Source organism: Ovis aries, chromosome 15 (assembly GCF_016772045.2).
Source record: "Ovis aries strain OAR_USU_Benz2616 breed Rambouillet chromosome 15, ARS-UI_Ramb_v3.0, whole genome shotgun sequence".
Classification (NCBI taxonomy): Eukaryota; Metazoa; Chordata; class Mammalia; order Artiodactyla; family Bovidae; genus Ovis; species Ovis aries.
This window is the reverse complement of record NC_056068.1, coordinates 74846171-74868769: the sequence shown is the minus strand read 5'-3', so window position 1 is coordinate 74868769 and position 22599 is coordinate 74846171. Positions and strand designations below refer to the sequence as shown.

Below are 22599 nucleotides of genomic sequence, written 5' to 3'. Positions count from 1 at the left end.
TGGGCATGGCGGCTGCTGTCTTTCTGCCTGCTCTCTCCCTTCCCTCAGTCTCTGCTGTCTTTGTGCTATGAGCAGACCGCGTGCTCCTGCTGGAGCTTCCAGCCGGTCAGGCAGCCGCTTGGGTTCTGAGAGGGCTCCATCTGCCTTGTGTCAGCTGTGCCTCCGCTGCCCCCAGACACCCTGGGACGGGCTGGCTGTCCCTGACTGCTTTCCCCAAGTGCCTCTGAGAAGCCCCGTCTGGGTCCCGGGCGGGGGGCGAAGGCACTGGGTGGTTACCACTTGAGACCCGCAGCCTTGGCTGGGCATGGTAGTGTGCTCTGGGGCTCGTGCTGTGCGTGGAAGCGAGGCAGGCCCAGCTCGCCGCCCTCACTCTCGACAGCGCGCGGGACAGGTGTGTGGATGCCTCCATGTGCCGAGTTGTTGCGGTTGGTGGAAGTATGCGCGGCCCATGGTCAGACTGCCTGCCCGCCCCAGCCGGAGGGCACCCTGGTCAGGGAGTCAAGCCGGCTTCTAAACTGCTGAGACTTCATCTGTTTTCAGCAGGCAGACGGGAGGTGGAGGCTGTGTGTGCAAAAACACAGCACAAGTAGTTGTTGCAGTGGCCTGACGGCCCTGCTGGGGTGGGAGGGCGCCCGAGCGGCGGGCAGGGCCGAATCCACCAGGCCATCGCGCCCCAGGCCAGCAATGTCGCGGAGGAGGTGGTGGGGAGGGGCCTGTTTGAAAGCGCATCTCAGGGGGCCTGTGGGCACGGGAGGGGGAAGGTGGAGGCCTGCAACCATGGGTGGGGCCAAGTTAAGACGGTGGCAGGAGGGGTGGGGGGCGACCCAGCCAGGCCTTGGGGACTGGTTGTGGATACAAAGGAAGAGGGTGGCGTCTAGTCTTGGAGGCAAGGAAATGAGGGGTTTGGAGTTAAGAGGAGCCAGAGTGTCTGAACTTGTGGTTCCTGGCGGAGGGCAGGGCGGGCAGAGGATGCTAAGGCGGGTTCGTGGGAGCCAGTTGTGTCCAGGGAGGGAGCCGGGTCCACACTGAGTTAGCACGGGGCCGGGCAGGAAGCAGAGGGCCGTATGGCCTTGCCACAGGCCTGTGAAGAGACTCAGTCTCTGGCCTCATCAAGGATTCACTGAGCACCCAGCAGGCATCCAGTACTGGACATCCGGTAGTCCCTGCCCTTGGGAAGCTTGCACTCGAGAGGCCCAGGTCCCAGGCTTTGCCACCTATGCTGAAGTCCGTGTCACCCTCGGAGGCGGGTTCCTGAAACCATGCTAAGCTGCGGGGGGGCAGCCTGGGGGGAGTGCCCTCAGCATGGGCTAGTCTGGTGGGGCCTGAGTGGGCCAGGGCCCAGGGACCTGCTCAGGGCTCTCCAGCTGCAGGACCTACCTGGGGCAATTCAGTGTGGGAGGGAGGGGGTGGGAGAGGGAGGCTGGGCGAGGAGCAGTGGAAATGCCGGGGCTCTGGGCGGTGGCTGTGACCTCTGCACAGGGCCTCCTGGGTGTCCGTCCCTGGGCAGGTGGTGTAGGTACCTTACCTCAGTGGTGAGGAAGCCCAGGCCCACAGAGGGAGGTAACGTTTCCGCCTGGCAAGAGGCGAGGTGGGGATCTGAGCTATCTGTGCCCTTAGCGGTGAGTCTAGAGTAAGATGGGCTCAGCACCTGGCTGCCCACAGCCTCAGCACAACCCGCCCACAGGCCTCAGCAGGGAGCTTCCCAGCCCGCTGGAGCCGCTGCCGCTGCTGACACGGAGCCACGGAGCTGGGGGCCTTTGTGAGGCGGCCGGGCGTGGGCAGCAGGTTCCGTCCTCCGGCCTGCCGGGGGAGGGGCAGGCAGAAGCCGGGATCCGGGACCGCGTGGAGGATGGTTCTCGCCATGCTGGGGGCTCTGCACCCCAGGGCCGGCCTGAGCCTCTTCGTCCTGTACCTCGTCCTGGCAGCCGCGCTCCTCCGCCCCCAGCCGCTGAGGTAACTCCTGAGGTGGGCCGCCCCTCCCCGGTGTCGGGACCCCCCACCCTCAGACGTTGCTCCCGTTCTGGGAGGTGGTAGCTGCCCCCCTGCCTGTGCTGAGCACCCCAACTTCTCCCGCAGGCCTCAGCGAGCCGTTCCTGAGGAATTTTCGGCCCCCCTGGAACTCTCGGCGCCGCTCTCCGGCCTGGTGGATGGTAGCCTCTCCCCTTCCTCTCCCCACCCTGCTCCCTGATGGGGGAGCCGTGCCCTGGGAGCGGGCACCCCGCCAGCCTCGGGGCCTTCTCACCCCACACAGCCTGTGCGTGGGGAAGACTTCAGGGGAACGCGGATGCTCCCTGCCACTCACCCCCTCTTCTCTCTCTCTAGACTACGGGGTCCGACCGAAACACCCGTGGCCTCGGGGGCCCCGACCCCTGCTCTCCCGGGCCCAGCAGCGCAAGCGAGACGGGCCCGACATGGCCGAGTACTACTATGACTCACGCCTGTGATGGGAACCCCTTATAAAACTATTCTGTGCAGCAAAGCCTTGGGCCTTCCTGGCGTGGGAACGAGCCGGGCGAGGTTGGGGGGTCCAAGCAGATGACACCCAGTGCGGTCCCGACAGGAAATGGCACTTTAATAGTTGAGGCCAGGGTCACAGGACCCAGAATGGGGCTACAGCTGAAGCAGCCAAGAGGCCCGGCTGGCCCGGGGCCGGGGCGGAGCCTCCTTTTCCTGCCCAGGTGGGGCCCCCGTTGCTGCCGTGCTCTCCCCTCCCCGTGGGGACCCCCACGCCTGCCAGGGGGCCAGCGCACCGGCGGGGTTGCGGTGGGAGCTGTCGGTCCAGAGGCCACACCGGTGACAGCTTGGAAGGGGGGGGGGCATCCCCCACCTGCGGCCGTTTCCTGACCACAGAGTCCTCGGGAGGGGCTGGGCTTGAGCTCAGGGCCCCGCGGCTGGGGGTTGGGGAGTTGGGGGCAGGGCTAGGGTGGGCACTTGCAGGTGGCATGGGCTTTGTCAAGGCAGGGGCCACCGGCCAGAGGCCCTGGTAGGGGGGAAGTGAGGGAGGCCCAAGGTGAGACAGAGCCCTCTGCTCCTAGGAGGGCAGCCCATCCTGGCTGGAGGCTTCATCTTCCCCCCAGCCCTGTGCCCTCCCAACCCCCGGGCAGCCCACACCATCCTCCACAGATGAGTCTTAACCCCATATATTACAATAGACTGCATTCGCCTCTCCCGATAACCCCTGCCCTCCCCCACCCCGGCCAGCAGCCCGCCACGCCCCCTCCTCTGGCGGTGGCAGGTGCCCCCTCAAGCAGTGCCACGTCCTGTCGGCAGCCCGCTGTCCTGGCCCTGGCCTGGGGATGCAAGGGCGGAGTGGCGCCGCCGCTACTCCAGGTAGATGTCTTCTGTGGGGCAGGTGTACTCCACAAACTGCTTGTAGAACTGCTGAAATGCTCTCCTAGGAGGCAGGCAGACACCCAGGCGTCACTGGGGAGGGGCAGGATCTCCACCTGGGGTTTCCACCCTGGAGTGTCGGGGTCCCTATTCTGGGCTCTGTTTCCCACGCCTGCCCTGGTGAGAGCTGCTCAGCTCTATTCTCTACACGTGGTGTTTCCTGAGTAAGATTGCAACTAAAGAAAGGGCCCAGTGACTATAAAGTTGGGACTGCAGGACCGCCCAGCCCTCCTTCCGTGAGCCGAGGAGCTGTGCAGAGGCGCTAGGAGAACTGGGAGTGTTGCCGAGCCTGAGGAGTGTGCTGGGGCCCTCAGACCAGGACTGGGAGCTCGGCAGGACGCACACACTCACCCCACAGATTCTGCCAGCGCTTTGGTGGATTCTTCAGACACAAAGACGTGGCAAGCAAACCGGTGGTCAGCAGGGTGCTTGGTGATGAACCCAAAGTACCTGCAGAGGGGGAGCAGTCCGTCTGGGCGGGACAGGGGCTCAGGCCCCTGGGGCGCACGCCAGGTCCGGGGCTGGACTGCAAGCACCCTGAGCCAGCACGCCCGCCTCCACCCCTTTCCCCTCTGGTCTTACTTGTTGTTCTTTGGATGGTATCCACAGAAAGAGATGTTTTTTAACTGGAAAAAGTGGCTACATTTATTCCCCTACAGGAGGGAGAAGAGAAGAGGGTGGTCGTCAGCCTGCGAGGGCACAGGTTGGGAGTCTGGCAGGAGAGCGGGGGGGCCCTGGGCTGTCACCTTGGCCTCCTGGGAGTCATCAGCCTTGACGCCGATCTTCACGCCCCGCACGCTGATCTCTAGGACGCAGCTAGAGGGCGGGTTAAAGTGCACGGTGAGCCGGCGAGTGGTGGCGATCTGTGGGTGCAGGACGGGACATCAGGCTGGCGCCCCTCTCCCCAGGAGAGGATGGGGGACCAGGCCAGGGGTGGGTGCCCTCCCCAGCAGAGCAGCTACCTTTTGCATAGCAGCACAGAGGACATCATTGCCCTTGTGATAGGGGACCTGGACTGAGCCCAGGAACTTCACCCGGAACTGGTCCACCCAGTCGCTGTTTTTGGTCAGGGCTGGAAAGCAAGCGTGGAATGAGCAGCAGGCAACCCACAGAGGGTCACCACCCCTGCCCCTGGGGTTGGCCCTGCTGGGCTGGGCCTCACTTTTCTCTATTGTGAGATGAAGTCACCGCTGCGGGGCCCCCTCCCTGGGAGGCTAAGATCTGGAGCACCAGTCTGCCCAGGAGCGATGGGGCGGGACTGATGTGGGGGCGCCAGGGCGGGGGAGGAAACACTACCTGCCAGGTGCTCAGGCTCCTTGGTGACCTCGATGGCGTAGTAGGCAGGGAAGACGCCCCTGGCTCCCGTGCGCATGTTGTAGGCCTCGTACCAGTAGTCCTCGGCCTGCAGCTCCACCAGCAGAGGGTCGTCCACCTCCAGCTCGAGCTCGTCTTCATGTCGAGGCACAAACCTGTCCCCAATGAGGGCCCGTGAGGAATTCACTGCCTAGGCCCCTTCAACCTGACATGTTTCCCCACCTGGCTCTGGGGTCGGCGAGCTACATCGACATCACTGGTTCAATAAAAATTTGTACAGCATCCCGTGCGCCCGTGACTCCTAGGGCCGGGAGGAGAGGACCGAGGTCAATCAGACATGCATCTGCCACCGAGGAGATCACAGCCAAGAGAGCAGGGCCACAGGTCAACTGTGAGAGGTCATGGCGGTAGCAGTGTTAGTCGCTCAGTCATGTCCGACTCTGCAACTCCATAGACTGTAGGCGCCAGGCTTCTCTGTCCATGGGATTCTCCAGGCAAGAATACTGGAGTGGATTGCCATGCCCTTCTCCAGAGGATCTTCCTGACCCAGGGATCGGACCTGGGTCTTTGGCATTGCAGGCAAATTCATTACCGTCTGAGCTACAGGGAAGTTCTAAGTGAGGGGTCATGGGTAGTAACTATTTCCACCCGGGGCGGAGGGGGGAGGGGCGGGGCCCGGCGGCGGGTTTTAATGTGTGGTCAGGGGTGTCTGCTCGGCACCCTCTTGGGCCCTGGCAGCAAACACACACTCTGAGACCGTCCACTCTGTGTCCAAGCTCCAGGTTCCTAGAGGGTGGACACTGTCCTCCTGGGGCTGAGTGCAGGGGCTGCCTTTAGGCCATGTGGTGATGGTGGAGGCCAGGAGGGTGTGGCCAGCTCCTGCCTGCCCAGCGGGGCCCTCAGCTCTCACCTGAATATGGCCCGGTGGGTCTGCTCCTGCTCTTCCCCGTTGATGACGCAGGAGAAGAGCCCGAAGGACTCCGCACCTGTAAGCGACGGGGACAAGCTGGGAGAGGATGGTCCCAGCCCCCGGCTCAGCCCTAATGCCGTAACCAGGTGGACCTGGGGCTGCCGCTGGGGACACCTCCCCCAGGTCCCCCCAACCAAGTTCCCTGCTGCCCACTCACTGGAGGAGCGCGAGCGGCCGCTCATGAAGACGTTCAGGAACTTCTTGGAGAAGTGGACGTCGGGTTCGTCGGGCGTGGAGTCCTCCGAGAGGCAGGCAGGGGGCCGCGGCCGGGGGGCCTCCTCGTACTCCTCCCCGATGGCCGACTCGTAGGGGGAGGAGGCAGAGGCGCAGTTGTCGTAGACGGTGGCCGAGTCGCTCTCGTCGCTGTAGTCGCCGAAGCACGGCCGCAGGCTCACCAGCTCCAGCTGTGCGTGCTCGTCCACCACCAGCGTATACTTGACCGAGTCGTAGGAAAGGGCGCTGGTATCGGAGCTCAGCGAGGCCCGCGGAGGCGGCGGCGGCTCCCCCAGGCTCCCGCGCCATCCTCCCACTGGCGGCTCGGCCCGCTCCGGGGACGACAAGCAGTCGAAGCCCTCGTCCTCCTCGCTGATAGACGGGTGTGGCCGCCCGGCACTGGCGGGGTAGGCGGCGGGGTCGGGGTCGGAGCTGACCGACATCCGGCTCTCGGCGGGCGGCAGGAAGGCGGAGGTAGGCTCCGCAGGGTCCGGGGGCCTCTGCACGGGCGTCAGGTAGATCTCCTCGGTGGCCTCCAGCCGCACGTCCGCCTGGTAGTGGATGCGGTCTCGGTGCGAGTGGCTCCGGCCACCCGCGGGGGCGGCAGGGGGCCCACCGGGAGGCGCCATCTGGGTGGCGGCGCTTCGGCGGCAGGGGCTGTCCGTGGAGGTGCCTCGATCCTTGGTGGGCGCGGGGCTGCTGGGGGGCGGCAGCTCATCGCTCAAGCAGATGTGCTCATGCGGAGGCGTCTGCTCCCCTGAAGAGCAGGCGGGGCGGGGCTCAAGTTGGCGCCCTCACCCGGCCCTTGGGCCGCCCGGACACAGACACCAAGACACGGTGGGGCCTCCCCACGGGGCGTGCGGCAGGCTCCAGGGCCACCGCTGACCACGGCTGGAGTTCAGGCAAGGGAAAGGGTCCCCACTTACCTGTCTTCAGCGGTGAGGATGACCTCGACACCCTATCCTGCCAACTGTGCTTCTTGCCCAGAGAGTTATTATTCAGTGTGTCCTGTGCAGGGGACAAAAGGCCCTTGTGACAGAGGCGCTCAACAGTGCCCGGCACAGGGAGGCCCGGCCCTGCCCGGCGCCCCCCCCCCCCCCCGCCCCCCGCCCCCCCCCCCAGGCCATTTGCTGCTGCCCCTGCCCCCCTACCACTTGGCCAAGGGCCTCAGCCCTCTGGCACAGGCAGGAAGGGCGGCAAGTCACAGTCCTCCTCCCAGGCCTGCTGACGTGGGACAGCCCACCCCCTGGGCCCGGGGAAGCTGGCTGGGCCTCAGGGAGAGGTTCTCATTGGCCTCAACGAAAGTGGCAACACCAACATTGGTGGTGAGTGGGGAGGGGAGCCAGAGCCATCCAGGGACAGAGCCAGACCCCGGGGGTCTCAGACGTGGAGGGTTTACAGGCAAGATGCTCACTCCTGGCCCTACTCCCCTGAAGGCTGGGAAGCCATGGCCTAGGGAAGAGGCAGGGACGTGCTCGTAGAGCCTGAAAGAGGCGGGAAGAAGGGTCTCCGCAGCAGCTGGCCTGGGGGACTGGGTTGAATCATACAAAGGATGGCTCCAGGATGAGATTCCCCCACCCCTCCCCCCAGGAGCGCATGAGGTAGGAATGACAGATGTAATTGCCAGAGGCCCTGCTGCCTGGGTCTCCGGGCCACACACCCCACATTCTCCGGCCCCGGGGACCCCTCTCCACAATGCTTATATACAAGGCTCCCTACAGACACCTTGAGCCCCTTCCCCTGAGAACACCCTTGCAAGCTCCCACATTCCTGAGTTTGGCTGCCAAAACCCACCAGAGACCATCCTGAGAAAGGGACTGATCCTCTCTCTGCAGCCCCTGCACCCTCCACCCACAGCCCCGCTCCCAGAGCTGCTCCTCTGAACCTCCCCAGACTGGGCCTGGGAGACAATGGCCCACTGCCGGCTCTCCCCAGACCTCATTCAACCCTTCTTGGCATCCAGCCACCCAGCCCAGGGGCCCTAGGCCCCCAACTCAGCCCAGCAGCTCCGCCTCCCATTTCTCTTCCCTGCCTCCCAGGAATTCCCAGCTGCCCGAATTTCAAAGCGGCAACAGCCACAACGCCTCACAACTTCCCGTGACTTTTCCCACGAGGTCACCTCACGTGCCCTTTTCTCCAGGCCCTGCTTCTGCCGCACGTTCAGCAGGAACCCCGACACCCTGGTAACCCCTGTTCTCTTAATCCCCTGCTTCCCTCTCCAGCAGCATCTTCCCCCTGGCCCTCTCAGTCCCGACATTCCTTCCACGTCTCATCTCGAGGCTCAAAACCCAGCCAGAGCTACTCGGCCCGTCTCACTTAGGGCGGATTCTGCTTGCCTTCAGCGATCACCTCTCCAGGGACCTCCCCCTGGGAAAGCTAGGCCAAGCATCACCAGGCTGGAGACTTCTCCGAGTCGCGCAGCCCCGCCGGCTCCGCGGCCCTTGCCGGGACCCTGAGGACACCTGCCGGAGCCCCGCCCCGCGGCGCCGCCCCCTGAGCCCCGGCCCCGCCTCACCTGAGACCGCGGCACCTGCGGGAAGAGGTTCAGCGTGGTGGGTCGCTTGGGCCGGTACGTGTCTCCGCCGCCCGGGCCCTGGCCCTGGCCCTGGCCCTGGCCCTGGCTCTGGCCGCGGGGCACCGTCTCCTGGCGGGGCTCGGCCTCGGGTGGCCCCGCTCCTGGCCGCCGCGCGGCGCGCTCCTCCTCGTCGTCGTCCTCGGCGCCGGGAGTGTCCCCCGCCGCATCGATCAGGTCCATCTGCAGCATCTCGGCCTGCAGCCTGCTCCCCCCGCCGCCGCCGCCGCCCGCGGAGAGCAGCCCGGGGCGTGGGGGCTGCGCGGCGCGGACGGAGGGGCGTCAGGGGGCCGGGCGGGGGCGGAGCCCAGGCGGCCGAGCACCGCCCCCACCTCCCCCCGCCCCACACCCGGCGCGGGCGAGCCCATTCCGCGGCCTCAAAGAGGGGGAGGCAGGGAGAGCGGCAAGGAGCCCCGCGAGAGGGGGCCGTGCCCCCCTGCCCCCTCGAGGACGCGCGAGGCCGCCGCCTCCTCCGCATGTCAGTCCGCACCTTTGGCAGTCCACACCGATCCCCGCCCCCACGGTCGCCCGCTTTCCGACTCTTTGCAACCCCCCTCGTTCCCTTGGCAACGGCCGGTGACCTCACCCGAGTAGTAAACCGAGCCCAGAGTGAGGTCACCGCTGTTGCCATGGGGACTGGGGACCGAGCGGTCGCCGAGGAGTTCAGGGCCCCACAAGGGATGGAGACCAGGGTTAGTTTTTGAAGTGGGCAGTAAGGGAAACCCAGGAAATAGTCTCAGCCCGGAGGGCCGCAGTGCGGACAGGAGGACCCGAGCGCGGACGGAAGAGGGACGCCGGGCAGGGAGGAGCAGGTGGCAAGCACTCGCATGAGGCAGTGGCATCCACACCCTCTTCCGTCCTCAGGCTAAGGACCCTCCAACCTGAGGTCTTCTCTCGGCCTAACTTTGACAGTCCAGAGCTCCGTTCTAGCTCCAGGCCTGCCATTAATTCCCTGGCACCTTGGACAGATCCCTTGACTCTCCCAATTCCCTCGCCAGTTAACTGCCTCCCAGCGTCCCAGAGAGGCCAGGATTTACTGGCAAGAAAACGTGATAGCCCCCTGGAGCTTGGCTAAGGCCCCACAGGGTACACCCTGAGCTAGTACCGTCTCAGGGTCCGCTGGTTGCAAAGACCACCCTCTCCAAGGTTCTGCTTGTACAAGTCGGCCAAGAGGATGGTGCCGGAGTCCCAAACCAATGAATGACCTCAAAGAAGCTGTATTCATCCAGAATCAGTGGCCTCGGCCTCCATCCCCTCTGGCCTGGCCAGGGGGTGGGGGTACAACGTAGGTAGGGTTTGCCCCACCCCTCGGCTTCCTCTTGCCTAGAAGGACTTACAGAATCTCTGGGGGTGAAAGGAGGTCAACACAGAGGCACCCCACCCCAACTCACACTGCGGCTCTCCTTTGCTAACATTCTCCCAACCGCATGTCTACTCCGGCCACCCACCCTCCTGGGAGCTGAGAGAAACTCTGGGCTCTGCAACCTAGCTGCACGCTTGCTTTCCATCTCTTGGCCTGTGGCCCCTTTTTCCTGTTCTGAAAAGACATGAGGGATCTCTGTCTGATTGGGCCTCCCCAGACGCTGGGGACCTCCCTCCAGGCAGGATTCAGACCTTTGGCAGCTGAGAGAGCCATCTGTCCTATGGCAAAGCCACGGGGGCCCAGAGCAGCAATGCTGGATTAACCTTCCAGAGAGACCCTTAGGACAGAGGCCAGAGGGGGTCCATTAGGCTGTGTGGTGTGTTCGGTGCCTGGGAGTGCCCTGGCTCTCTTCTGCCCCAAAGCACTGCAGATTCCCCTGGACTCCGCCCTACACTGCCTCAGGCCCTCTGCCAAGGAAGCTTTGGAAAGGATTTAGGGTAGTCCTGAGTCTTCCCTTAATTATGGTCCTAACTGCTACTGTCCTAGGCCTCAAGACTTCCTGCTCTCTCCCTTCTTGTGGGCAATTGAAGGATCTGTCTCCTGCCTTTGCCCCTGGCAAAATAAATAAATACATAATAAATAAAAAATCTGAGCACTCAAGATGTGCCAGGCATGGTCCTGGATGTTTCCTACAGGTTATTTCCTTAGATGGGAGTGCCAAAAAGACCCCGAGAGCCCCTCTAGATACGGGGATACCCTCCCTCCTGTCCCTACCCATCCCATCCACCCAACCCTTACCCGTAAGGACAAGGTGTCTTTGCACTGCAGGCTGATGCCACACTCATCGGTGATCTCGGAGAGGTCTTCATCCTCAAACTCCTCTAGGCTGATGTCATGGGTGAGCCTGGTGGGGACAAGAAGCCAAAGTTACCACTCAGGGGACTGCTGGCGGTGGGCCGAGGACCCTGGTGCCTCCCTTGTACCTCTTCCGAGGAGTAGCCCCTTGACATATCACAGCCCCTAGAGGATAGGACCTGAGGTCTGCCTGCATCAGTGCAAGGGGTACTGAGCAGGCAGGGCAAGCTTGGGGCTCAGATCAAAAGGCAGGTCTCCTGGTGAGGACTGGAAGGGAGGGCTCTGGGTCACCGTAGCTCTACCCTACCCGGCTGGGAGTTTCCACCCTGCTGTCAACCAGGAGGCTGTGCCTAGAAGGCCCAGCTGGTCAGAGCCTCGGCTCTGCCAAAGAAATGGCTTCCAGAGTCAAGGCATTGACTTGACTCCAGTTCACCCATGGAGGAGGCGGAGCGTTGAGAAGAGACTCCAAGGGAGGCCAGGAGTGGGGCCTCCCTGTGCACCTTGGGGACAGAAACCAGGGTGCTGCAGAGGCCCCACCCCAGCTCAGAGGGGTGCTCCATGTCCCTGGCCCAGGAGGTCCCCCCCCAGAAGCCCTGGGAGCAGATGAAAGGGAACCTGGTGTCAATCTAGTTTCATCCAGTTCTAGGAAAGACAGTGCCCCTAGTCTGTGCTCTTGGTCTCATCAATTCCAATGCAAAATCCTCCTGCCTGGCATGTGGGCCCTGACCGGGAGGTCGCCCACGGCGGGGCTGGGATAGGCGGGAGGTGTCCTGGACTCAGGAGATCCCACTCAAAGCGTGGGAACTCTAACTGGCTGTATGAGGACCCCGTCCCTGCAAGGCCGGCCCCCACCCCAGAGTGGTGGGCTGTGCCAGCTCCTACTCAGCCCCAGCCCTGGGTATCTGCCTGGTTTGGTGTGGGTGGGACAGTGGGAGAACTCTGTTAAGGAAGTTGGGGAGAATTCTGAGTCTTTTCTTCAAGAAGACCAGGAGATTGAGGGCTAGAGAATGTAGACCCACTAGTCCAAGGTCACCCAGGAGAGGTGGTGGGCTCAGCCCCAGGGGGTCCTAGAGGGCCACACCCCAGCCTCTGGCCTCCCCTCAAACCAAACAGAGACCTGGAGCCCAGCGGAGTCGCCCCAGAGCTTCCCCCTCCCCCACGCCGGGCCCCAAACCCCTACCAGTGCTCCCACTGATCCTCCAACCAGCTGTCATTGTCTGGGCTCGAATCCATCTTCAGCACCAGCTGCATGGAGAGCCCTGCCCGGCCGGGGGGCTGCGGGGCCCCAGGGCCGCCCTCTCATGCCCAGAAGGGTTGGGGTGGGGGCCAGGGCTCGGGGCAGGGCTGGGGCCTCCGGCCTCCGCCGCCTGGGCCTGCCTTTCTGCGTCCAGCCCGCTGCAGAAGCCTGGGGAGCTCATTAAAAATAGATGGGCCGGGAGAGGAGGCAGCGGCTGGCTGCCGACCCCAGCTCTGCCCCGCCAGCCCTCAGCTGCAGGCAGCTTCCTCCCCGGCTCTTCCCAGCCGCTGCTGTCGCGGCCGCCTCCCCCGCGGGATCAGGTTACTGCAATCAATGCCGGGCTCCTCCTGCCCTTCCAATGCCCCGATCCTGTCAGGGGCTGGGGTGGCCCCCCCTCCCTGGCCCAGGCTTGAATGCAGATGGCAGAAATCTGGGCAGTTTCCCCCCAACAGCCAGCCCCGGATCTGCTTTTAAAGGGCCAGCAACACAATTAGGGCTCCTGGTGGTGAGATGGGGGTGGGGTGGGGGTGGGGGGCTGCGCTTCCAAAATTCTCCGCAAAGGGATGCTCAGCCCCCGCAGCTCATCAGGCAGGTTTCTGCGGGCTCACAGACAGCGCTGCCTGGGGTGGGTCTGGGCTGCTTCTGTTGCCCACCTGGGTGCACACAGAACCCGGCCCCCTTCCCCAGGGCTCTGTCCTTCCATCCAGGAAGTGCCTGGAGGCAAAGGAGGCTCCAAGGCCAGGGCTAAGGGCAGGTCATGTGTGGATCTCCCTGGGCAGGGCAGAAGGGCAGCTTGGGGGCCCAAGAGACTCCTGGCACCGTGGGGTGGCAGCAGTAGAAGCTGGAAGACCCCTGGAGGAGTGGCACGGAGGCATTTGGCGGCCGAGGTAGCCGATGACAATGTGCTCTCTCGAAGGCCTCTTCTGACCTGGAGCCCAAGGGTGGTAGATTCCCCGGGCTGGGGCAGGGCGTGGAGGTAGGGGCAGGCTGGAGAGGAAGTCAGGGCAGCCCTGCCCAGTCTGGCGCAGGGTGGCATCTCTGATCCTGGGCTGAGAACCCATCTGCAGTGGGGAACACACGCTGGCAGCCCGGCCCATCACAGAGAAAGCACCCCCTGGGACTCAGCTGGCACCAGGCAGCGGCAGGACCATTGGGTGACTAACCCAGACGCACCTTCAGACGACCCCTGGGGGCCTGGGACCCCCTCACACGTTTGCATGTTCTTGCCCTCACTGCCCAGCCTGGCCTAGCTCCTGCCTCTGCAGTCCCAGGCCTCCACCCTGGGCTGTCTGCCTCAGTTTCCCCATGCCTGCACATCGCTCCCCCTCGCACCCACCACGATGAGGCAGATGAAGCACCACCCTTTGCACGCAACTCCTCTTGCCGACTCTGTGTGTGAAGGTCTATCTCTTGCATCTGCCTCCCAAGCATCTAACCCAGCGCTTGGATGAAGCACGTGGCAGGCTTTCACCTGTGCCTGCTGGGAGAAGGTTCGGTTAAGCCCCCTCCTCCAGGAAGCCCTCCTGGTCCCCGGTGTCAGCGCCTCACAGCCCTCCAGGCAGCGCTCGCTGGTCCCTGTCATTCCTCCTGCTTGTGGCTGGTGTCACCCTGTGCGTGGAGGGAAGGCAGTGTGAAGGAGTAGAGGGAAGAGGCCTGCATCAAGCTTCCTTCCCGTCCTCTCAGGGGGCTCCAAAGTAGATGGAGCTCACACCCGACCCCCACCCTGCACCCAGCATGTGCCCTCCCCCACCAGCAAAGTCTGGAGGGCAGAGCTGGTGAGGTCATCTTGCATACACTAGGCACTCAGTATGTGTCTGCTGATGGCTGTCCAGGACAGCCTCGGCCTCCACGGCTCCTCTCAGACCAGAGTGTTCACAGCAGACCTGCAGGGTCTGGCTTGGACCTGGGCCGGGGCTTCTCAGCTCATTTCTACACACGCAATCTCAGCATCACCTGATATTCTTGCTTCCTGGGAGGCAGGTCTGGGGGGCTGGCAGGGACAGCTGTCTCAGCCTCTACACATGAGCAATGAGGGTCACCGAGGGCAGTGGTGGACAGAGCCCTGGGCTGGGGCTCAACAGCTTGTACTTGATCCCTGGCTCTGGTGGGGCAGGTTCACGGAGCTCCTCAATCTTACTTTTTACTCCTAAGCCAGGCAAGATGGTGGAATGGCCGCCATACCAGGCCCAGAAGCAGGAGGCCTGAGATCATATCCTGACTCCATCCAAGGCTCAGCCGCCCTGTCGCCTGAGTGGCTGCCATGCCCTGGCCACCAACCTTCTTTATGCTCTGCGTCTCCCTTCATCTTCACTCCAGCCTTGGAAGATGGTTTTATTCTGCCCATTTTACAGATGAGGAACACTAAGGCTCAGACAGAAGATGTCATAGGTCTGCAGCTTCCGCATATGTAAGATGAGGCCCCCCCCCTTCTGGGTGCTGGTAAACTTAACTGAGTGGAGTGTGTGTAAATTACAGGGTGCTGTGAGGAGGTCCCGATCAAGGATCGGGGGCTGGACTAGTCCTGGAGTCATCTTGGCAAATCACACCCACCTCCCGCAAGGCCCACCTCTGCCCATGCCTCCGCCGCCCTGTTCCCTGCCCTTCCCTCCTGCTTCTCCAGGCACCACGAGTTCTGGGTCTCTCACCTGAAGCCCCAGGAGGCCCTTTGTGGAGGGAAAGCCATACAGACCCTTAGTCCCTCCAAGTTCAAGGAGAGCAGCTCCTTGAGGAGGAAGGAAAAGATGGAGGGGAGGCGGGCAGCGGGAGCAGGAAGGAAGGAGGAAGGTCCCCTCCTGAACCCACTGATCCACCTTCCCCATGGAAACCGGCCCCCAGAGTGCCAGAAGACAGCTCAGGCTGAACCACACGACCAGCCGCAGGTCGGGTCCCCGGCTTTGCCTCTAGGTCTGGGAACCCCAGCCCTGCGGAGGCAGCTGCCCTCATCAGCCAGACTTGCTTGCCCGTTGGGGTGAGATGGGTCACGAGGTCTCACCCACACTAACATCTGGTCACTCTATGGCAAGGGTTTGGTTTCTCGAGACTCCCCCCGGCCCAACCTTTGGCATCAGTCTTTATCACCCAGGCTCCCTCTTCCGAGTTAACCTCATCGCCTCCCACTCTGGCGCCCCAGTCCTCCCCTCTGGCTCCTCACTGTCCTCTGAACATGCCACCCTCAGGCTCCTGCTGCCTGAGCCGAGCTCCCCTAAACGGACAGACAAGCCTCTTGTGTTTCGATGTTTACATCACGGCCTTTCCCTTGCCATGTGCCGTCAGTCACATCTGCGTTCCACCAACGGCAGCTCTTTCTAAGCTGCTGTTTCCACCCAGGAGGAGGTGGAGTCAGCAGTGCCTGCCAAGCAAGGGTTAAATGGTAAAGTGCTGAGGCTTCAAGCTGAGCAATGCCAAACCCAGCCAGGCATCTGGCTGCCCAGAGGCTCTTCCAGTCTTCCTGTTCCTGGTTCCTGGGGAGGGAGGTCAGGGTGCCAGCTGACTGACCGTGGGTCCCGGCCACGATGTCTCACGGGGCCCCGCTGTGATGGGGTCAGCTGCGGTCCAAGGGTCCCGCCTGTCTCTCTGCCGCCCTCTGAGTGCTGAGCACGGCTGTCCAGGGGTTTCTCGAACCCGAGCCTGGGCTGCCCTACTCCGAGCAGCTTCCTCACCTCCCTTGGTCTCTCCTACAGGCCATTCTCCGAGGGGCCACCAAAACCAACATGTGAAATGCAAGTCTGGCTCTATCACCCGTTCCCAGCTCAGAACCCTAACAGCTTCCCCCATCCTTAGGGGAAGGGGCCCAAATTCTCACCTGCGGATCCTGCCCCCGCCTCCCACCCTCCCAACTCTTAGGCTCCTGCCCCACTGGCTCCCTGATCGGGCTGAAGAGCCCCGCTGTGGCCTAGGTCCCCTTTGCAGGCGTCCTGGGGCGGGGAGTCACTGGAATTTTCCCTGTGGGCTCTGTGACCAGAGGCGGGCTCCCCTGAGAGGCAACTGGCCCATGAGGGCGGCGTCACGAGGGGGCCTGACATGACAGGTACTTAGCGACTGCTGTTGAATGAATGAAACGCTGATGTCCCCAGGTCTTTCTAGACTTCCCCTTTGGAAATCTTGAAGCCAGCTCCCTACTCAGCCTGACTTCCTGTGTGCCCAGAACCCTGCCTGCGCGTCTGGGGTAGGAGTGGGGGCCTCTGGGAAGATGGTACTGGTTGAGACGGCAGAGTGGGGGGCGCCAGGCCCAGCCTCACCCTCAGAGTCCCCTCTCCGTCCCACCCCCAGCTCTGGGGGACCCTGGGGTCAGGCTGGGTTTTCTCCTCCGGTCTGGAATTCCTTTCTCAACTGTGTCCACACTGGGGTCATCTTCACTGAAAACTGAATCCAACCCAAGAAACCAGTCCCACAAGAACACCCATACTTGGGGTTTTGCTCAGCCCGACTCTTTTGCAGCCCCATGAGCTGTAGCCCACCAGGCTCCTCTGTTCATGGGATTCTCCAGGCAGGAATACTGGCATGGGTAGCCATTTCCTCCTCCAGGGGATCTTCCCAACCCAGGGACCGAACCCAGGTCTCCTGCACCGCAGGCGGATTCTTTACCAGCTGAGCCGCCAGGGAAGCCCGGTTGCGCTGGCAGGCGGGCTCTTTACCACTAGGGCACCTGGGAAGGCCCTGCTTGGGGTTAGCAAGCATCTAATCTGTTTAGATACTTTGGTGCTGATATGGAGCAAGAACTCTGGGATCTGGTGACTCGACTTTCAGGACACTATCCTGTGGAACCATCCCAACCTTGGCAAAACCTTCCTTCACAAGGGTGTGTATCCTCATGATGGAGACCACCGCGGAGTCTGGCACGCGGGGTCTTCCAGCAGATGGAGCATTGCTCACTGTTCGGGATGAACGTTATAAAGTCTGTGCGTTAATGTTGAAAATGGGAACTAATAGAATCAGCAGAAGACAGAGTGTGTCACCTTATGGCTCCACGTGATGACTCGCACACAGGAAGAGACCCTGACACAAACAGCCGTGGGACGCAGTGGGATCTGGGGGGGGTCTTCTCCGCAAGTCCGCTCTGGATCGCACCCCCGAGCCCCCGCCCCTCGCAGAGCTGGGTTTCCTGGGGTAACTCTGACTCTCGCCCCTGCTCTGCTCTGCACATGAAGCCCGGGACCCATATACTGCAGGCACTAAATAAATGCTTGTTAGAAGCAGCGCTGGTAGACCCAGGCCCTGGGCCCTGCCTGTGTCTCTGGTGCTGGGTAAGGCCAGGCCCACGGTGGACGTGCCTAGAGATTTCTTGAATGAATCCAGGAGCAGGGCCAGCTGCAGAGACAGTGCCCTGGACGCGCAAGAGCCCCTGGATGGGAAACGGGACCTGGGGCCCAACCTGTGGGTCCCCCTGGGGCCCCAGGAATCCAGAGGCCAATTTATGGTTCTGACACCCAATCACTGGGTTGAAATGCTGCCTTGGCCACAGCAGGCTGTGTGAGCAGAGTCCACGTTCTGCCTCATCGCAGCCATCTGGGGGCGCTGCCCAGGGCGGGGTTGGGGTGGCCCCAACAGCAGCAGCTTTTCACTGCCCCCCAGATGTGGCAGGTCCCCAGCCTCTCCCTTCACTCTGTCCCCCCACCCCCCACCATTATGATGCTCCTCCTGAGGCTTCAGGCCATCACTCGCTCTCTGAGCAGAGACTCCCAGGGTCTGTGGCCCCAGCCCCATCCTCCCCTTTGAGCTCCAGACCCCACACCAACTGCCTGCTTGAACCCTCTAACTGGGTCCCCCCTTGATCAGCAACCTCAGGCTCAGCTTCAAGTGATGTCATCACCCAAGCCTCTCTTCTCCCACAGGGCACCCCCTTCCTTGGACCGGCCTCATCCCAGGCGCCTCTCTCCCCTCCCCCGGCTCCCTCCCAGGTGGGCTAATCTACCCTCCAAATGTCCCTCTCCTGAGGCCCGTCCACACCCACACAACAGCCGGTCTCCCAGTGGCCTCCCTGCCTCCCTGTCCACTCCTGATCAGAAGCCCGAGGCACCATCTGATGCTGTCCTTCCCGAGACCGCTGTGGGCTCTCCTGCTTGTGGGGGGACAGGCCAGGGTCCCCACAGGGCCTTTGCATCCCTGCACGCCCAGTCTCTGCACTTGGGCCAGCCTGGGTGTCACATGCCCCTTCCCTCTTCACCCCTCCTCTTGGGTGACCCTCACTCGCCCCCCAGGCCTGTGCTGAGTTCACCCTGGGCCCAAGGCCCCTCCAGGCCCCTGACTTGAGTCACCAGCTCACCTACAACCTGCCTTGTAAGGCCTTGTCTGTCTGTCCGACCACATAGACCACGTCGCTGCCCGCATGACAGGCCAGGCCCTCATCTGTGCCTCTGGAGTATCTCAGTGAGCCCAGCAAAGTGCAGGTAACTTGGGTTTTTTGGGGGTGAGGTGGAGAGCCGGGTGGCACAGCTTATGGGATTTTAGTTCCCCAACCAGGGTTCGAACCCAGGCCCTTAGCAGTGCCAGGGTGGAATCCTAACCACTGGGAATTCCCACAAGTTCTTGCTGGGTGAATGAAAAACAGCTGAGTGCGCAGAACCCTGTGAGGAGGTGGGTAGGGGGCCCTTGGCTCCTGCGCCCCCCAGGCCGCGTGGGGGCCAGAACATGACCATCGTGTCCAAGGAGTCCTGAGACCCGGTGCCGCCCCAGCTCCGCTGCAGCTTGCTGTGTGTGCTCCAGAACCTCCTCAGCCTCTCTTGTCTCCCCCTAAGGAAGGGGGTGGGCTGGGAGTGGGCTGGTCTCTAAGGTCCTCTCATCCACGCTGCCTTTGGCACACCCTGGGAAAGCCACTCACTTGACCCCCCACCAGCCTCTCACGAGGACTGTCCCTCTCTTCCTCCTGCCACGTAGCTCAAGGAATCTGCTGCTAAGTCTTTAAATTCTCTCACAGAATTTCCTTAAAATGAACATGTATCACTTTACCCTCCAACTTTCTTTTATTCTTTTGTAGGTGACAGAAGTAACTTATGCTTATGGTAAAAAAGAACTCAAAGAACACAGAAGTTTGTGAAATAAGTGAAAATCCCTCTCCCACACTGGAGTCAAAGGTAATTACTAGTAACTGGTTGGAGCATTTCTAGAATCAGAAAAAAAAAGGTTTATTTACACCAACTCTCACCAAATAAATGCTCGCCCTCCTCAGAGCCACACCTGTGTCCCCCTCCCCAAACTCTCCATCGTTATCCCTCTGGGCCCTCTCTTTCTGGGGTGGCTGTGAACTTGACCTCTGCCACTTATCCAACCTCTTCCCGTCTCAGTTTCTTCATCTGCAAAGTGGGGATAACGACAAGATTCTGTCTGTGTGGTTCTGGGCAGGACGAGGCGCCCTTGCACAGAAAGTGCTTAGAACGGCGCCTGGGCAGAGCAAAGGCCTCCCAAGTGGCAGGGTTTCCAGCGTTCTTCTCTGAACTCTCCAGTTGCATCCCCGGTTAAATAGTAAAGCACTGCACACCTACTCTGTGCCGGGCTTCAGGCAAACCAAAGTTTAGGTATTGACGTCTTGTGCCTTCTGGAAGTGGACAGTGGTGCTGGGTCACACGCACACACGCACGCATGCACATACACGTGCACACACACACACACAATAATACCCACAGGAATAGCCCGACATGAATACAGCTCTTCACAGCCCTTGAAACACTCAACATGTATTGTTTCATCCAAGTATTAGGGCCGCCCTGAGCAAGGGCCAAAGTAGGCATCATGGAGAAAAAACCAGCCCAAGGCATTCGGCACCCACTCTGAGCATGCGGCTAAAGGGACGGAGCCAGGATTCAAAGCCAGGCCAGAGCCACAGGGGCGCAGTCCCACCCGGGCTCCATCAGCCGAGCTCAGAACTGTGAGAGGCGGCCAGGGAAAGGGCAGCGGGGGCTGCTGGAGCCGGCAGGGCAGGCCTCGGGGCCAGAGACACTGGCCTTACTGTTCACATCTCCACAGCCAGGCCATGGTGTCCCGGAGGGCCAACCCACACTCAGCCTTGGCACAGTGCCACCCTGGCCCACCGGGCCCAGGGCTGGGCACACTCACTGGCGGGCCCTCCTTATCAGTCGCTGTCCCTCAGGAGTCCAGGATAACCTGCCCGCCGGGGGCAGCAGGGACGGAAAGCCCTCTCACCTGCGGAGGGGAAAGCAGGTGGGGAGGCCAAGCTGTCCTCCGGGTCAGGCTGGGCCTGAAGGTAGAGTGGACTGAACACGCAGCCTCAGGCCCTGACTCCCCTCGGGGAAGCCACCCGCCTTCCTGAACCTCAGTCTTCTCATCTACAAAATGGGCAGGCCCATCCTGACGCCCAGAGTGGTGGGGAGGGAGACCTCAGCCAGCCCCGGGAACATGCCCCGAGCAGGAATGAGCCGCCTCAGCGCCCGCCGGTGTGGAGGGTGATGCTTGTTGAGTGCCAGCGTGATGCACCTGAAGGAATCAATATGAATTAGCTCATCAACAGATGAGACTGAGGAAAGCCCAAAGAGCTGCCCAGGTCAGGCAGCTAGAAAGTTGGTGGAGCCAGGATTCGCATCCACGTCTGTCTCAGGGCTGTGCTCAGCCACCACAGAGGGGCCTCCTGGAAGGAGGGCAGCGCTGGTGGGAAGGCAGCGCAGTTCACCTCCGGTGGAGTGAGTCTCAGACCTCGGCCTCCTTACTCTGAGGCTCGAACCACAAAGCCCCCAGCCCTGGAGCCCGGCCTTCTCCATCTGGTCTTTGGCAGCTCAGCTCCGGGCCTTCTGGGAGATTTCCAGTCCTAAAGATGATGCCGTTAGCGATCCCTGGAGGCCCCTGCCCACCTGAGGGCCGGGGAGCCAGAAACCCCTTGGTCAAGAAGAGGGGCTGGCGCCAGAGCCCAGCTGGGGCCCGGCGCGGGTGCAGGCCCCAGGAGAGGGGCAGACACCAGCTCATTACATGGAGGAACAATGGGGAATGGAGGCCTCTTTCTGGGGGCTCGGGAGCGGTAACCCCTCCTCCTCTTCCTCTCCAACCCGCCAGGATGAGGACGGAGGGACGTCCATCCCAACCCCCACAACACCCACTGCCACCTCTCTGAAATCCACCTCCCAGTTGCCTAAGGCCAGACTAGGGGCATGGAGAGAGCTGAAGCAGGAGCTCAGATCAGGATCCAGGGTACTCACCCCAGCAGGAACCACCCCACCAATAACCGTGGCTACTCCCGCGGGCTCCAACCCAGACTCCCCCTCCCACAGCCGGGCCTCGATCTCGCGGGTTGAGGCTGAGCCTTCGTTCGGCACCTACACGCATCTGACCAGGTCAGTGCTTGTCCCAATGCACAGAAGGTCCTGGCCACGCCAGGCCTGGGAGTTGGGCCCCTCTGGCCAGGCAGGGCTGGGGGAGGGGCCTGCGACTCTCTCTAGCACCAAGGCTGTCGGTCGCCCCAAGAAACTGGGACCCGAGGGGCACCCCAACCTAGTGTCATCCTCTATTCAGGAGCCTTCCGACTGTGCGCAGGCAAAGCCCCAGGCTTCCTGCCTCCTGCGGGACCTCAACGCGGACCCCAGACCCCGCCGCAGCTCCAAAGTCGGAGAGAAGGCGGCCTCCGCGCCCCCTCCTCCAGTTCCAGCTCAGGATCTCCTCGCCTCGGACACGGAATGGCGGAGAGAGCCGCACCGCGGATATGCATCGGCCATGAGTCTAGACTTGAGGCTGACGAGGATTCGGGAAGAGACCCCATCCCCACGCCGCCCTCTCGTTCTGCGGTTTCCCATGAGTGCGTGTTGCGAGGCGGGTGCGGGGTGGGGGGAGCCCGGGCAGATCGATTTAGGTTGAAGGGTGGGGCGCGGCGGCCGGAGAGCCTCACCTGAAATTGGGCGGCGACGCGATGTGCAGCCCCAGGAACGGGGAGGCGGCAGGCGGGGACGCAGCCCCCCCGCCCAGGCCGCCGCTCTCTCGCTCCGCCATTCTCCCGCACAGCCCTGGCCATCCGGGCGGAGCGCGGCGCGGAGGCGGCGGCGGCGGCGGCGGCGGGGAAGGAGGCGCGGGCGCGGCGAGAGGCCGCCGCCGCGGGGATCGGCTGGGGACTGCGCGGCGGGCGCACCTGCGCAGGGCAGGGCGCGGCTCCAGACCGCGCGCCGCTCTCGGGACTGGCGCGAGCGCCTCCGAGCGCGCTCCCGGGTCCTCGGCCAGGCTTGGGTATGCCCCGCCCCGCCCCGCCCCTTACCCGGGAGCCCCGCCCCTGCTGCGCTCTCCAAGGTGCTGAAGTCGCAGCCCCGCGGTCCCCGAGTTTGGCTCCGCCCCGCCCTCAATCCCACGCAGTAATAACAGCCTCCCCTTCCGCAAAGCCCTCTGTGTCCCTGCGGGCTCTCTTCCTGGGGTGGGCCTAGCGTCCGGGTATGCAGTAACTAATGGCGGGATCTTGGTCCCTGGGACCCGAGTTGACCCCCTCGCTGCAGACAAAGAAGGCAGTCAGGAAAGGAGAGTCGTGGAGGAAGGCAGAGAAACACTAGCGGGTGTTGGATGCTGGCTCCTAGGACCGACAGATTTTTGGAGTGAGGTAGGGTGAAGTCACAGCCCGGCTCTCCTAGTAGAATAGGTGGTGTGACTTCACATTAGTTACAACAGTCCTAAGGCTTGATTTTTTTCTCATCTGTGAAATGGGGATGATAATGGTCCATCTCATGGTCGTGAGGATGAAATATAATACAAATGTTGGCACTGGAGGC

The 22599-nt window shown here is 62.7% G+C and overlaps 2 protein-coding genes across 3 annotated transcripts; one reads left to right on the top strand and one right to left on the bottom strand.

Moving 5' to 3' along the window:
• Nucleotides 1-1715: 1715 nt before the first annotated feature.
• On the top strand, nucleotides 1716-2822 carry FREY1 (Frey regulator of sperm-oocyte fusion 1). The gene is made up of 3 exons (XM_027979657.3): nucleotides 1716-1953; nucleotides 2077-2150; nucleotides 2323-2822. The coding sequence occupies exons 1-3, from the start codon at nucleotides 1850-1852 to the stop codon at nucleotides 2442-2444; spliced, it is 300 nt and encodes a 99-aa protein (XP_027835458.1). The 5' UTR covers nucleotides 1716-1849; the 3' UTR covers nucleotides 2445-2822.
• Nucleotides 2547-21959, bottom strand: MAPK8IP1 (mitogen-activated protein kinase 8 interacting protein 1). 2 transcript variants are annotated; one of them, XM_027979656.2, is made up of 12 exons: nucleotides 21738-21959; nucleotides 10621-10726; nucleotides 8403-8717; nucleotides 6814-6895; nucleotides 5832-6644; nucleotides 5615-5690; nucleotides 4687-4859; nucleotides 4353-4462; nucleotides 4137-4253; nucleotides 3973-4043; nucleotides 3742-3840; nucleotides 2547-3394 (listed from the first exon to the last, which is right to left on the bottom strand). In XM_027979656.2, exons 1-12 carry the CDS (start codon nucleotides 21836-21838, stop codon nucleotides 3322-3324), a joined length of 2136 nt encoding a protein of 711 aa, XP_027835457.1. In that variant the 5' UTR covers nucleotides 21839-21959; the 3' UTR covers nucleotides 2547-3321. The 2 variants fall into 2 exon arrangements, with proteins under 2 accessions (XP_027835457.1, XP_014956615.2); XM_015101129.4 differs by lacking the exon at nucleotides 21738-21959 and adding an exon at nucleotides 11858-12242.
• Between the last annotated feature and the right edge of the window lie 640 nt (nucleotides 21960-22599).

Excerpts from the sequence above, each read along its gene's own strand:
- MAPK8IP1 (XM_027979656.2), bottom strand. The coding sequence starts at position 21,838 with ATGGCGGAGCGAGAGAGCGGCGGCCTGGGCGGGGGGGCTGCGTCCCCG. Across the intron at positions 8,718-10,620 it reads AAGACACCTTGTCCTTACGG|CCCCCACGCCCCGGGCTGCT; the intron begins GTAAGGGTTGGG and ends CGCGCCGCGCAG. Across the intron at positions 3,395-3,741 it reads GCGCTGGCAGAATCTGTGGG|GAGAGCATTTCAGCAGTTCT; the intron begins GTGAGTGTGTGC and ends CCTGCCTCCTAG.
- FREY1 (XM_027979657.3), top strand. The coding sequence starts at position 1,850 with ATGGTTCTCGCCATGCTGGGGGCTCTGCACCCCAGGGCCGGCCTGAGC. Across the intron at positions 1,954-2,076 it reads CTCCGCCCCCAGCCGCTGAG|GCCTCAGCGAGCCGTTCCTG; the intron begins GTAACTCCTGAG and ends CTTCTCCCGCAG. Across the intron at positions 2,151-2,322 it reads GCTCTCCGGCCTGGTGGATG|ACTACGGGGTCCGACCGAAA; the intron begins GTAGCCTCTCCC and ends CTCTCTCTCTAG.